A 16609-nucleotide genomic window follows, 5' to 3' on the forward strand; every position below is an offset into this window, starting at 1 on the left:
CTGCCGAGGTGAATATCAGTGTGGGGAGTGTTGAGACAATCATTCACGATCACTAACGCTTCCGAAAAATCTGTGCAAGCTGGGTTCACCGCTAGCTGACATTTGATCAGAAGTGGACACGCATGACGGTCTGTGAACAACTTTTGAATCGGTTTCGAGCCGAAGGTGATGAATTGTTGCAATCAATCATCACGTGTGATGAAACATGGTTGCACAATTCAACCCCAGAGACCATAAGAAGCAGCATGGAGTGGCGCCGTAAAGGTTCCCCGCCGCCCAAGGAAAGCAAAACGTAGCTGTCCGCTGGAAAGATCATGGCAAGTGTCTTTTGGGACATAAAGGTTCTTATCCATGTGGATTTTCTGGACAAAGGGAGCACAATTAATGCCCAGTATTACTCCACATTGAGTGGTGCTGTACAAAAGTCCATTTGCAAGAAAAGACCTAGGATGTTGTCTGGAATGTCATTCTTCTCCATGACAATGCCCGCCTTCACACGGCAAATGTGACAACAACAAACCTAGCCGAAATGCGCTTCGAAAGTTCTGCCCCATCCCCCCTACAGACTAGATTTAGCCCCCAGTGATTATCATTTGTTTGCACTCCTTAAAGACCATCCGGGAGAGAAGAAATTAACCACAGATGAAGCACTGCAGAACGATGTCCTCTAGTGGTACAGCAACAACCAAGTTTTTCTACGCCAAAGGAATCAGGGAGCTGTCACAACGATGGCAACGGTGCCTCGACGCGCACAAGAATACTTTGAAAAGCTTACATAGTTTGGTACTTCTTGTGCTATCTGTTTCCTCTGACGAAATAAAAGTCCCGGTCAACCTTGAACGACCCTTGTAGAAAGAGATGCGAAACTACAAGATACCAATCCCAAAATACTCAGCCTTTATGCCGGAAGTGAGGAATTTCATTCCGTATTTGTGATTGGAAAATTTGCTGCTGCAATGCAAAAATGTGGGAGGTAACGGAAAAGATTGCAAGAAGTATTTTTTTACGTCCCACGGTTATGCCGGTTAGGCTAAAGGAGACGGTGATAATGAGTAATGAATGAAATGGTGGAATGAAGAAAGTGGGAGGAAACGGGAGAACCCCGAGAAAACCCACGCACACGGTGTGTATTTTTTTTAAATACACTTGTTGATTATCGAGAGGAAACCGCTACAGAATAAAGCCAGTAGTATTAATTTGTACAGGACCAAAATACATATCCAAATGATCCAAAATGCTTAGCAAACATATATAGGGGAAAATGCCAGTATTCATAAACTAACCAATAACGGTACATATAGCTATGAAAAACACATACAGAAGGGATTGAATGGTAACAAAATGTGCCGTGAAAACTGGCTAGATACATATCACTAAACATAATCGGGAATCTAGACTTCAGAGAAATAAAACTTTATATACAACAAGTACACACTATTATGAAATTAGGGGGCACAGTGGCTCAGTAGTAGAGCGTTCACCTCTGGTGCTTGGGGTCCCGGGTTCGATCCCAGCCCCCGCCAAGTGAACTTTGTGGTGGACAAACACCGTGCTCGTGGGTTTTTTCGGGGTACTCCCGTTTCCTCCCACTTTCTTCATTCCACCATTTCACTCATCTCTCATTATCGCCGTCTCCTTTAGCCTAACCGGCATAACCGTGGGACGTAAAACTTACAGATTTCATTTCATTTTACTATTATGAAATTTTATACTCAAAGATACAAAGTAAACATATATAACAAACAATATTGAAAGCTGAAAACACTAATATATTTGTGAATTATTAGAGATAATCGTACTTGCAGTAGTCATTAATATATTTCAACATCCGTTATACAATAAGTAGAAGCAAAAAAAAAGCCATATTTTAATTTAAACTTACTATTCAAACCATGTAAGCTCTCATCACGAATCGAACTCAGGGCCTTTAATCATGGAACAATGCGTTGTCGTATGTTTTAAGAGAATTTAAAGGAAACTTCTGAAGAATTCGCTGACTATTCTTGTTTGTGAGGAGAAAGCAAAAAGTACTTGTATTTTCTGTATGTCAGCAATCATGATGTCACATGTTTGCAAAGTTTGAATGAACTGATAGACAAGCAGTGTTTCTTCCATACCTGTTTTTTTGGGGGGGCACTGCCCCCCCCGGAGCTCTGAGAGTACCCTCCCCCAGTGGAGACCAAAAATAATACGTCTATAATATAATAATACATATAATGGTATAAGTAGTGCCCCCCCCCCCGGAATATTAAGTGTCTCCCTGGAACATTGTTTCTGAAATAAATACTGTACACAAGCACAGTCGCGAATACACACACTTTAACGCACGCGTGCACATAATAATTTGAAACTGCTTTCCTGCAATCCGCTGTGTAACACTGAAGATTTATCAATGTCAATTCATTTTGAAACTCTCATGGAGTGTTACACAAAGGAACAACGAAATTTTATTATTAAATTTCATTGCAAGAATGATGAATGTTATGCACACACTGTTAGAAAGTTTCTTGCAATCTTTGGACGTACAGGTTCACCCAGTGGCGGCGATTGGACGTTAAAAGTGGGGGGGCAAGGCATGATCTGAATATTTGTATATCAATCTTTGTTTATCTGGTTGTTTCTAACACTTTGTTTGACGAAAGGTTGCATAACTAATAGGATACTATCTTCTTCGGTTAAAATACCATATATCGTATTTCATATTTTATTAAATAAATTGACAAGAGTAACGGAAGTAGATACTAGCCGTTTGCACTCTTAAACAACGAAGGTGTAAGAAGAGATTTGATTCCTTATTCATGAACATCTTAAAATTCTGTCTGGAAATTGTGATATCAGATTATTTAATTAAAAAAAAAAATTACAAAACAAGTAAATAGAAAAGATAATATTAATTATAGTAATGAATAATGAGGCTTCTTTTGCAAAAGTTATGTTCAAACTGGAGATTAATGAACAACTTAATTTATAATTCCACACATGACATTAAATATATGTTATTACTCTTACAAGGTAAATTCGGGAAGTGTCCCCTCAAGATTCGTGTAAAATTGTTTCAAATAATTACAACGTTCTCCTCGCCACAATGTGTATTGTACTAATTTTAGCGGCCCATACTGGTAATTTGCGTATTTATGAGCCTTCATATATCCGGAATTCAATCATACACTAGTATAACGCTCGGACACAAAATTGCTTTTAGTTTCTGTAGATGTAACTGGACATGAATGTGGGCATATGCAAAACAAATTTGATCAAGTACTGCTTCTCTGACACATGTTACCAACCTGAGCTGCCATCTTGGATTCAATTTTCGGTTTTTCAAAAGGGAATAGGTGCAAGTGATAGATCAAATCCATGTACAATTTCTCGGAAAATCACTAATGTAGTGAGTTTTACCGTAGCTATTGCATGTTAAATGTCAGGCACTTCATGAATATTGAATCAAATAGAAAGTTGTGCAGGGCCCGCTGTGTATATGTAATGTTTTACGTGATTTATCGTTGACGAAATATTCTCTGAACGTACATAATACAAACACACAGACGTCAATACGAAAATGGTCTTTACCTAAATATGGTCGTATCTGAATTTACATGAAGCATTTTGACCGTTATACAATACTTCTTTGTTGTATTATATCATGAAAGTAATACAATTACTCGCAGAAATGTAATAAGATTATGACATCAATGTTGTAAGGAGTTTGTTTATATCTACAGTATTTTTTCCAGTTAGAAATTGTTTTGATTTGTCAACATCAAAAATATATGTGTAACTGATATTACTCTGCAATGTCTATTCGCGAAATGCCTGGAAGGATTTAACATGCAATACCTTGCAAACGGTACAAGCTACAGTAAAATCCTCTACATCAGTGAGTTTCCGAGAAAATTGTACATGAATTTGATGTATCACTTGCACCTATTCCCTTTTGAAAAACCGAAAGTTGAATCCAAGATGGCAGCTCGGGTTGGTAACACGTGTCAGAGAAGCAGTACTTGATCAAATTTGTTATGCACACGCCCACATTCATGTCCAGTTACATCTAAAAGCAATCTCATGTCTGAGCGTTATACTAGTACAGTATATGATTGAATTCTGGATATATGAAGGTACATAAATACCAGTATGGGCCGCTAAAATTTGTACAATACACATTGTGACGAGGAGAACTTTGCATTTGAATCAATTTTACAAATCCCGAGGGTACACTTCGCGAATGTACCTTGTTAGAAAATGAAAGACAGTAAATACTACAAGCATATGCTACGAAATTTAAAGAAATATGCAATTGCAATATTAATTGCTTTGAATTGCAATTAAAACGCAATTCCTCTAGCTTGCTTAGCTCCACGAGAAGACAACCAATATGTACTCACGCAACGGGAACTATTATATGGCACGATTTTTTTATGAACCAGTAATACATACAAAACATTACATTTTCAAATGAAGCTATATACATTAATGGGTTACTTCAAAAAAGTGGGGGGGGGCAACTGCCCCCCTTTGCCCCCCCTAATCGCCGCCCATGGGTTCACCCAACGAGCAACAATTCCAAGATTGATAAACAATTTGAGCACACAGGTTTGATAGCAGATACTAAATGACTTACTGTAATCATTTAGGGCTACATGCAGAGACGTTTGACGCTTGATTAGTGTCATACTAAAGAGTTCTACTAACATATGTTTCCTGCAGTAGTCATGCATTTAGTATGATGCTAATCATATGTCAAAACGACTCTGCATAAGGCGGTTAGTATCTGATACCACATACTAAATGATACACTGTTATTGCAAGTCCCAAAAACTATTGGATATTTTCTATCGTGAGAATTTCAAAATGTTTCCTACATGCATGCGTGTAGGGATGCCCACGAGTCGAAAAATGTCTCAAATCTCGACTCGAATTCGAGTCGAGACACACTTTGAAAAATTCGAGACGAGTCGAGACAAACGTATTTCTCAACTCGAATTTTCGAATCGAGACTGCTCGTAAAAGCCTCGACTTCACTCGAATGTCTCGAAAACCTTTCTATAATTTTTAATGTTATTTTGAAGAAAGTATTCACTCAGAAACAGCCTTGAAATCAATTGCATCATTTATGACTTTAGAAAGGTACAGAACGCATAAACTTAATAGATCGAAATCAAGATTTAATTTTCAGCTCAATTCAGTTAATTAAAACTAATAATTAATGTCGTGATATTTGATTGTATTTCAAATATATTATTATTATTATTATTATTATTATTATTATTATTATTATTATTATTATTATTATTATTATTATTATTATTATTATCTAATTTGTATAAAACTATTGCGATAAGTGAACTTCATAAATTCTCTGCATGAGCAATTGGAAGTCTATAGTAATTTAGCATAGTTATATGATAATTATTGTGTTTTCGTTCCCATGAACGCAATAGGGCTACATAACTTCTGGATTATTCGCTTCCCCAACTATTTTGAAGCTTTAATGTGTTGCAGCATATCACGAGTTAAGGATAATATATAATGAACTATTTATTGCACATCACATATTATGATACGAGACTATTTTACATAGAATATTACAACTGGGCCTTGGCGCAGTGGCAGAGCGTTGCACTGTCTGATGAATCCCGATACCTTCTTCATCATGACGATGGGAGGGTGCGAATCCGTCGTGATCTAAGGGAACATCTCCTTGACACCTGTACTGCGGAACGGAGACAAGATGTTGGCGACTTAATTATACTCTGGGGAACATTCACGTGAGCATCCATGTGTCAAGTGGAGCTCGAACAAGGCACCATGATGGCCGAGGCGCTTGCAAACTGCATGTCTAAATATAAACCTTCATGACGACCATGTTTCCCAACGGTAGTGGCATTTTTCGACAAGATAATGCTCCATGTCACAAGGCCAGGAGTGTAATGGAGTGGCTCGAGGAACACAGGGGCGAGTTCGAAGTGATGTGCTGGCCCCCCAGCTCGCCGGATCTGAACCCAATCAAACACATCTGGGATATGATTAAACGTGGGATATCAGAGAGCATCACCCCCTCCCCAGAATTTTCAGGAATTAGGTGACCTGTATGTGCAATGTGATGCCAACTCTCTCCAGAGACCTACCAAGAATCATTGCGTCCATGCTAAGACGCGTCGCGGTTGTTATCCGTGCCAAAGGTGGGCATACTGACAATTAGGTAGGTAGTCATAATGTTCTAGCTGATGTGTACGTATATTTTAACTTGTATATTTTGTCTCGACTCGAATTTCAAGACGTCTTGTCTCGAATTCGAGTCGAGTCGAGACAAGGACTGTCGAGTCGAGAGAGAAACATTTTCGAGTCGAGACAACATTTTCTCGAGACGAGTCGAGATAGGCTTAAATCTCAATTCGACTCGACTCGTACGCATCCCTACATGCGTGACAAATCTGCAAATAGATGCGTATATGATTCAGCTAAGGCAGGAACTTAAACCAAATTATCATTGTCAAAGGAGAAACTCGGTTCTGGGAATGCAACAGATGTATGAAGATTTTGAAAAAAAAAAAAGTAACGAAACCTATTTTTATCTGAACGATGTTATCAATGAGAACTCCGTCGTGGCTAAATGGTTCACATTGTACACGCCTTTGGCGTGGGAGACCCGGATTCCAGGCGGAAGTTCATGTGTTTCCGATCCCACTTTTAGCTGTAGGTCTATCTCATGTAGTCTCCCTGGTGAAAGGGGCTTTAAACCCGAAATCAAATCAAGTTCAAAATTCTCAGGAAACCAAAGTGAACACGATTACATCCACAGCGGAGTAGATTTTGGGTTCTTGGAGTGATAGAGCCCTACTTCTTTCAAAATGAGGATGGAAATAAAATTAAAGTTAATGGGGAAGGTACCACAACATGATTACCATTTTTTGTGGTCACATTTGTGAGGAATTTATATTGAACACTTGTGGATTCAACAAGATGACACTCCCTGCCACTCTTCCTATGACATCATTGCTTTGTTCACGAGAAATTCCCGGTTCTGGTACTCGCTCGCAAGGGTAATTAGAACTGACTCCTTTCTTTAGGGTTCCTGATATCACGGTTTTACGCAAAACATTGCAAGAACTTACAAGTTAGAGAGGAAACTGAACGTGTCAATAAATACCGTACCTCGATAGGCATATACGTGAAACGATGATCATAAATTTCATCGCGAGAGTGCGGTGTTTTACAGAACAAGTCATGGATGACATATGGCAAACATTATTCTTCCTTCTTAAAACAAAACATTTACCTGATGTATGCATGGCCGCAGCTAAGGGGGGGGGGGCGAGCGAGGCGGTTGCCCCGGTCGCTGATAGCAAGGGGACGCCGAACGAGCTAGAAGAAAGAAAAGGTGTCGGAAAAGAGTAAACAACGCGGCGTCCGTGAAAGAATTAGCGCCCTATTAAATCAATATTGTTGTCGGTTTGCAAGGAAATATAATTGATAAAAATTGTATTGCTCGCTGCGCTCGCAACTCAAAATTTTCAATAAGACGTACAATAAGTTTTTACTTATTGCTTAAAAAAGTTATTAATGATTTGTTAATGACGATGTGACATACAAGGTGTTGGGAAATGACTTACAGTGTACGCAGGACTGTTTTGAAAATCGGAAATGGTCAAAGTCTGAAATATGTGTTCAGCGTTGTGATGGTGATGAGCTTTCTTACTTAATCACGTTTTTCTACTCAATTGGATTAATCACGATGGTGAGAACGAATGTATAAAGATGAGAGAAGCGCACAGACACATGCAAGCTGCTGTTTGTGTGGAAGGGGAATAATAACATATTCGAAATCCTAGAGTATACTAGGGGCTCAGTGACGTATTTACGATTTTCTTTCGGGGGGGGGGCTTTGCTAACTTTCGGGGAGGGCTTTGCCTGAAAATGTGAAAATTCTGCAAGATATTTCATATACTTTACTATAGTAAGTAAGATTTCGGGGGGGGGGGGCTTAAGCCCGGAAGCCCCTCCCTAAATACGCCACTATAGGGGCTAAAAGGGTCTAAAAGGGTCAGAACTTAGCCCAACCATTTTCGCGTTTTTCAAAGGCTAATCACTACCAGTGATTTTTTTTTTATTGCATTGACATATGAAATGCTTCCAATTTAAAGGAATTTATTGGGATCATTTCACGATGAACTACTTGAATCGCCAGGATATGTTTTCTGTGCATACGTATCAGTTGTGCTCTGTTTTAACATAAACATTCTAAATTTTGGTTATATTTCACAAAATATTGTTTGCCGTAAAATAACTAACTCTATGGCGTATAGAACCTGGAGGTTGAACGCCGCGTTCATAAAATCTCTCCAGTGACTTGTGTCCTTACCCAACTGAATCCGGTTTCTACTTCGTAGTACGAACTCCATCTTAATATTGTCCTCTCATCTGCGTCTACGTCTTCCTAATGCACGTTTTCCGATTGGATTTTCAGTCAAAACTTTGAAAGCGCTCCTGCTTTCTTTCTCCTATCAAATTTACATCATCAGCATACGACATAACCTGTGAATAATATGCAATTCTAGGCGTCATCTTTGATTTTCCTTATAGCGTACTCCAGAATAAAGTTGAATAATAATGTCGACAACGCATCTTGTTTCAGCCCATTCTCGACGTGGAAGCTCGTGGACAAGAATTTTCCTACTCGGACTTTATTATGGGATTCGTTTAAACATATCTTAATTAATCTAAACTAGCTTTTTTCGGTATTCCAAATCTGCAAGAATGCTTTATAATATTTATCTCCTAACAGAATCGTAAGTCTTTCTAAAATCAATAAATAGTTGATGCACCGGGGTATTGTATTCCCACTTTTTTTCGAGTATTTGGCGAATGGTAAATATTTGGTCGATAGTTGATCGATTTCGTCTAAATTCGCACTGATAATCTCCAATAATTTATCTGCGTAGGGGTCAATCTTGCTAATAGAATATTTGAAATTATTTTATAGGATGTTGACAGAAGAGAAATGCCTCGATAATTATTACAGTCAGTTTTGTCGCCTTTCTTGTGAATTGGAACAATGATTGTTTCTTTCCACTCTTGTGGCAATTCTTCCTTGTTCCAGATAAGGAGAATGAGTTTGTGTATCTTATTCCACAATTTTCTCCTCTGGCTAAAATTAACTAAGTCGAAATTTCGTTTACACCCGTAGATTTGTGTTTCTTTAATTTTTTTAAATAGCAATTTCTACTTCTGTTCGGGAAATTTATGGTTCTACTATGCATTTCCTTTTTCCCAGGAACATTAGTTTTTGGCTGCGTGTCAGGCCCGTATCCAGGGGTCTAGGGGAGCCGCCCCCCCTAAATTTTCGCGTGCCCTCTCTAAAATTTTCACGGTAGGCTTGCAAATGAACTATAATATGGTGATTAACTATAATATAGTTAGATCGGCCCCCTAACTACGGCCGGCCTCTCCCCCCTACATTTTTGGGCTGCCTACCGGCCTGCTGCGTGTTAAGCAAATCTTCAAAGAAATCTTTCCATCTATTCAAGATGCGATCTGTATCAGTAAGAATTGTTCCGTCGTCTCTCTCTAATATATAAGCGCGTGGTTGATACCCTTTCTTAAATTCGTTGATGCCCTTCAACAAGTCTCGATATTTTTTCTTTTACTATTATCTTCAAGTTCATTAATTTAAGCTTTCAAAAATCGCGTTTCTCTCTTCTAAACATTTGGGAAGTTTCCCGTCTGATGTTAACGAAATTTAGTGTAGTTATATCGTTCGGATTTTGTAGCGAATGCAGTTTCGCCTATTTTCCCTTTTTCGTTAGTTTGGTGCATTACTGGTCGAACAATGATTTGTTCCTACGTATTTCCGCTTGCCCCAACTTTTCTTTTGCTGAAATTTTAATACTATCCCTAATTTGAACCCAAGTATCCTCAACATTAGTGCTCTCAAAACCTTCTAAAAACGAGAATTTACTACACTTCAATCTGATATTCCCCTCTCGCCGGATTCTCCTCTAATTTCTTTAAACTAAATCTCTCCGTTTTAAAATGTTGCTGTATCCTCTTTATTCAACGATAATCTCTATCTTATTATCGTTGTTACTGAGTAGTTATCAGTATCACAGTCGGGTTCTCTGAACGAGCGAACATCAATTATGCTAGACTGTGTTCTTCTATCTATTGAAACGTGATCAATTTGATTGTATGTTCTTCCATCTGGCGAGGTCCATGTGTATTTGTGAACGTCGCAATGTGGGAATTTTGTTCTTTTCGTGATAAAGTTTTAGAATGTTCCAAAGTTCACGAAACTAACCCCGTTGTCATTACTTCCTTATGCAGACTTTGTTTCCCTATAATCGGTTTGAAAATATTCTGTCGCCCTACCTTCGCATTGAAATCCTCTAATAGAATTTTCATATGCTATCGCTGGACTTGTTCGAATATCCGTGATACTTATTCTTAAAATGTGTCTTTTACATCGTCATCATTATCTTCTGATGGGCCATGTACATTTAAAATAATAGGCTAATATCATAGCACCTACCCTTAAAAGTAATAAAAGAAAGTCTATCATTAACAAATTCAACCCGTTTAATTGCTGGTATTAAACTAATCGAAATTAAAATGCTATTTGTGTGGTCACATACAGAATAAAATTACAAAAGTTTAAAATCATTAGTGGAAATTAATGCAGTCACCAATTTTGAATATTTTAAAAGCATATAGTTTCTAATATATTGAAATTTCATTTCTTATCAATTAGGGATGCGCACGAGACGAGTCGAGACAGCATTTTCCTGACAAAATTCGAGTCGAGACACAGCTCTTCCAATAGAGAAATATACATTTTTCGAGTCGAGACATCACTTTTACAGCATATTTTCTGAGACGAGACAGACACAAATCTTGTCTCGTGCGCATACCTATTATCGATAGTACGAAACGTTACAAATAGTTGTACTGTAGATTTCCATAATTGTTCTTCAAGTGGATTTCTGTACCACCAAAGGTAGTTTTCTTAAGTTTAACAAAAAGTCCAAAATACGCCTCTTGAAAACAGCTATTATTTGTAAAAGAATATATAATGATCGGTTTTGCTTGTTGCAATGGTCTGCCTAAGCAGGTTAATAAAAATTCAGTGTGGTATAACAATAGCTGTTACTTTTCTTATAAGTAGAAAAGAAAGGAAGGTAAAGCTTGGTGTGCTGAGTGTAGGGGGTCCCGGATTCTACTTCGCCCCGGGCGCCGAAATCTCTAGCTACGGCTCTGGATGTACGTGAAAACATTTTCCATTTTCAAACAAGAATTTTAGAAATGATCAAAAAACTGGATCAAAAGATTGTGATCTTGGCTAACAATTAGTTTATGGATTAAGGGACACAAAGTTTCTGAATGGTCCCTAAATCGAGTTTTCGTATTTTTTACGGAATAAGGACATCATTAAAGACACGCCGCCTTATGCAGAGTCGTTTTGACATATGATTAGTGTCATACTAAAGGCCTGACTACTGCAGGAAACATATGTTAGTCGAACTCTTTAGCATGTCACTAATCACATGTCAAAACAACTCTGCATAAGGCCCATGATGTTTAGGCAATAGAAACCTGGAAAATAGGCACTTAAAATTTTAAAAATTGGCAGTAAAATAGGCACTAAAATGTAATTCGAAATAATGAAGATAAATACTCAATACAATTAAAAAATAAATTCAAATCATAGATAATGTTCAAAGAATATAAAAACATAGCTGTTTGTTAATATCTTCTTTTATTGTATATATAAAAAACGAAGCTTGACATGTATTCCATGTATATTTGGTAAATGCATTCTATAGAGCACTTTATTACTACACATAACAGTCCAAATTTTATACACTTTATTAGTACATACAGCATTCCAAAGTTTTACAGCACTTTATCAGTACATACTGTATAGCAGTCCAAATTTTCACGGCTTCTTATCACTACAAACAGCACTTATGTTTCTTGGAAGAAGCAGAATCCTTTCTTGAAATACTAAATAATATATTTCCCCAATAAACTGTTATTTTGAAGAAAATGCATAAATTAGCAATATTGGGCACTAAAGCAATTATTGAGACAGGAAGGGGAAAAATAGGAAAAAATGGCTAAAATTGAAATTATAACTTCTCATATCAACTTTGAAACGTTATTTTTGTTCAAATCTTTAATATTAAAGAATAGGCATTTTGCCTAATATCCGGTCTCTAGACATCATACTGAGTTAAGTCATAGTTTGGGTTTGGCTACACTATATGTAGTTTTCCAAATACAAGGCGCGCAAGGAAATTTTTGATTGAAATATATTGGATTTTGGATCAGGGGCCACAAAATTTTTGAACGGCCCCTAAATCGAGTTTTCGTATTTTCTACGGAATAAGGATGTCATACTGAGTTAAGTGATAGCTCGGGTTTGGCTACACTATATGTAGTTCTCCAGATATAAAGCGTACAAGAACATTTTTGATTGAAATATATTGGATCCAAAAATAAAGTACCTTTGATGCATGTTAAATCATTCGTTCTTGCTGGGTCACCCTTGAGAAGTAGTTTCATTTGTGATTTTAAAACAAAAATAAATCAGGTATCTATGCTAATAAATTTCAACAATGAAGATTCACATATTGTTGTTCTTGTAACGATGGAGTCTCCAGTGGAAAAAAGGAAAAATTAATTAATAATTTTGGTTTTTAAATTGTGTAATGTGAATTTGCAGCCAAAAGTAAAAGTGTTAAACGACATTTCACTTCAATAATGTGGCCATCTTGTATCGAAATTATTTTTCAACTAGGCGCTGAACTTCTGATAGAACTTGGTAATTTATATATCTTATTATTATTTTCAAACTTTGCTTCTACTTGATGCTTGCTTTTCATATAGAGTATGTGTTCATTTAGGTTGCTATTTGATTATTGAGGACTGATTGCAAGGGAGTTCTAGATATTCTTATACCATGTTAACGTACTTGTGATTTGTATGGCGCCGTCCGTCTTACTTGCGTTATTACTGTTGTGGAATCTTCCAAAATTTACTTGTTTTTAGATGTTTGTGCTACTGTAGTTAGTTTGCAACACTTCATAACAAGTATAGTACGACATTGTAAATTTTCTTTTAATATATATGTCTGAAATATGTAATATATAAACCTGACGTCGTGGCATTTAAAGAAATGCAACTTCATGTTGGGTTGGCAATACTGCTCATCTCGTGGTATTACATAGTATGACAAACAATGCCCCTTTCTGATGTTTTCATGCTACGAAATTTCAGCATTTTGGCCTATCAAGATAAATGGTGCATCAAGTATATGCTGGTATTTTAAAGATAATAATAATAATAATAATAATAATAATAATAATAATAATAATAATAATAATAATAATAATAATAATAATAATAATAATAATAATAATCGACTCAGAAACTCTTCACGTTTACTTAAGAATGTTTCAAGTTTGTCTAAAGTTGTTCAATAGATCCTCCAATACTAGCACGCAAAGCAGTACTCAAATTCATTCCTGGAGGGCGCGGTGGCTCAGTGGTAGAGCGTTCACCTCCGATGCTTGGGGTCCCTGGTTCGATCCCAGCTCGCACCGTGTGAACTTTGTGGTGGACAAACTCCATGCTCGTGGGTTTTCTCGGGGATCTCCCGTTTCCTTCCACTTTCTTTATTCCACCATTTCACTCATCTCTCATCATCACCGTCTCATTTAGCCTAACCGGCATAACCGTGGGACGTAAAACTTAAAGATTTCATTTCATTTTCATATTTCAAATTCATTTTCAAACCTCGGGCAAACATGTCTATCGTCACAGACGCAACAGCAATATCTACCCGATTTTTCAGCTCTTTCAGATCTTTTGGTAATGCTGACCCATGAACGCGATTCTTGATGTACCCCCAAAGGTAAAAATCATAAGAAGACGTAGTCTCAGTGTTACCTATATCAAGCTCGCAAATCAAACTTGCATAGCATGACCACAACAGCACAACAATAAAATAAGCGAGGACATAGTTCAGTATGAACAACGTAAAAAAGAGTTATCTCAAAATTGCGGATAATTTTTGAATTACCCTCGAAATTACTTTAGTAACAAGTACTTATTTTTCCTTTTTAAAAATCTGTTTCATGTTAATAGTGTATTGATGATTCTTTTCAGGATCTTTTACACTGGACACAAAGAATATAATGATGTATATTCTGCCATTTGCTATAGTTATTATGACATCTTTAGTTCATTCTTATTATAAACAAGGCCCTAGATTAAATCTAGTAGGCAATTCTGATTTGGCTGCAGTGTCTAGATCACAGAAGAAGGAATGGCAACAATCGAATGACAATGTTCAGAGAGAAATGATCCACGTACTAAATGAACTTGTAAGAACGCGGTTTTATTTACAAAACACTTTGCAAGGAATTGATCAAACTAGAAAGAATTTTTTAAAGCCTTTAAATAATTGTGGAGACTCCGAGAATCAGGACAAAATTGTTCAGGATGAAAATTCAAATAATGTCCAAACGAAAGTTCAGCAACTAAATTTGATATTAGATAAGGCTAAATATCAACGAACAGTGGCCAATAATCAGCTGTTGGAATTGGAGAAACAATTAGAGAATATCAAAGAGTGGCATGAGCGAGTTAAGAGCATGAAAACCACTTTAGAGACAATATCGGCAGTAAAAGAACTGTTGAAGGGAAGAATTGAAACAGAGAAATGCATACAGCAGTCTCTAATTAACCAAAAGAAAGAACTACAAGAAGAGGTAAATATATTAAGGAAAGAGAAGGCAGAGGAGCATCAGAGAAGATTGCAGACACAAGCTTGGTTAAAACGAACTGCTGAGGAGTCATTGGAAATTTCGAGATGTCTTTATGAAGAACGTAAGAAAAGCTTAAGTATGCAAGGGAAAAACAAATTACTTCAAGAACATCTACAACAGCAAAAGAATGAAAATAAAGCTTTGAAGAAACAATTATTTGCCCTGTGTCAGAAGATGTCTGCGATTGGTGAGAGCGAAGGAAAGCTTTCAGATAGTGGAAACTCGACTTGTTCTTTAGGCTTCGAAATTAAATCAAGTACTGTAGATGCATATAGTGCACAAGTGTTCTCAAATGATAATATAGCCTCGGAATAATAGAATGTGAACAAGTATATTTATATATGTTTTTATATTTATATGTTTATATACGTTGTTCGTTTTTGTGTTTATGTATATATCGTTTGTTTTTATGATTTTGTTCTGTTGAATGTGGTTTTGTTGTTGCGTGAAACTGAACTGATTACACCTTAGATAAAAATTAAATTTTTACTCCTGTAATCAATACGAGAAAGAGAAAGTGACTACATTACAAACAGTTCAATAATTAAAACTAACTGGAATTAGGTTAATTATGCATTATAGCAACATATTTTGCTAACTTGTCTATCTGTAATTAATATATCTGATAAACATGTTTGAAAATTGAACAATTTATTAACTAAATTATATTTCATGTTATTTTGTATTTTAAGTTGTGTCCATTTTAGGTAAATTTCTTGCCTGTTTGTGAGCACACAGTCATTACAAGAATACTAGTCAGTATTTTCACTACAAGATCGAAAGCAATATTCATCTTCAACCTTATTTATATCTACTGATAGTTGTGAGGAGTACATGAGTAGAAGACAAGAAATCTCATTTCTTTTATACATTTGAGCGACATAGGAAAGAAGAAAGTGTAATAATCGTGCAAACTAATCGAATTCGAAATTTTAACGGATTTATTCTCTCCCCGTCCTCATACCGAAAAAAAAAAATAACTTGGAAATAACTTTTGGCGTAGCCAGGAGCGATGACCTGAATCAACTCCCTCTTAGTGCAGTGATATTAATGTTCTGCTTGTTATGATTTCGATGTTAAGATTTCTTATTTTTAGCTCCCGCTATAAGCATATGTGAACTTATGGTTTCACTCCAGAAGTACAGTAATTGTCAAAAGTCTAAGCACAATACTGAATTTTCGGAATTTTCCAAACAAAATACACAATAATCATACAAACTCCTGTTTGTTGGATTTGATTAAGACATGTATATACTGTCAGAAACTAGACAGGCTTCCGCAAAAACTAGAGGCTGAATTGTTAAATCACTCAGTTCATTTCATTGGTAATAAATCGCAATTTGACGCTTTAGAACCGCCCCTAACAGAAAACAGGAAAGAAAACACATTACGGTAGTCACGAAGCTCGCTACCAGATATGTTGTCACATCATTCACAAACACTATCATAGGTGACACAGTCGATTTTTTTTTTTTTTTTTGGAAGACATGGTGCGATTTGGCCCATTTTGTTATATTCAATTAGACCTGCATCCAATGCATAAACCAAAACGATTTCGAAGTTTATCAAAATCGATTATCTCCAATACAAATTTTGCGCACGTTACAATCACAGCGACATTAGGCTAATAGAAATCGTTAATAAAACTCTTCAGAACTCTATAAAATTCTCTATTTAAGAGGATCGAAGTGACGCATGTAATATTTGCAGCCAATACATTTATTCAAACAGGAACTACTTTCTTTCTAATGAATTGTTAAAAACCAACGATTCTGGTGGATTGC

The 16609-nt window shown here is 36.5% G+C and overlaps 1 protein-coding gene across 1 annotated transcript; it reads left to right on the plus strand.

The window, feature by feature from the left end:
• The first annotated feature begins 12493 nt into the window (after positions 1-12493).
• LOC145667067 (uncharacterized) lies at positions 12494-15454 on the plus strand. Its single transcript, XM_081734766.1, has 2 exons — positions 12494-12817; positions 14164-15454. The coding sequence occupies exons 1-2, from the start codon at positions 12757-12759 to the stop codon at positions 15138-15140; spliced, it is 1038 nt and encodes a 345-aa protein (XP_081590892.1). The 5' UTR covers positions 12494-12756; the 3' UTR covers positions 15141-15454.
• Positions 15455-16609: the final 1155 nt, after the last annotated feature.

Source organism: Thermobia domestica, chromosome 12 (assembly GCF_964235325.1).
Source record: "Thermobia domestica chromosome 12, izTheDome1.hap1.1, whole genome shotgun sequence".
NCBI lineage: Eukaryota > Metazoa > Arthropoda > Insecta > Zygentoma > Lepismatidae > Thermobia > Thermobia domestica.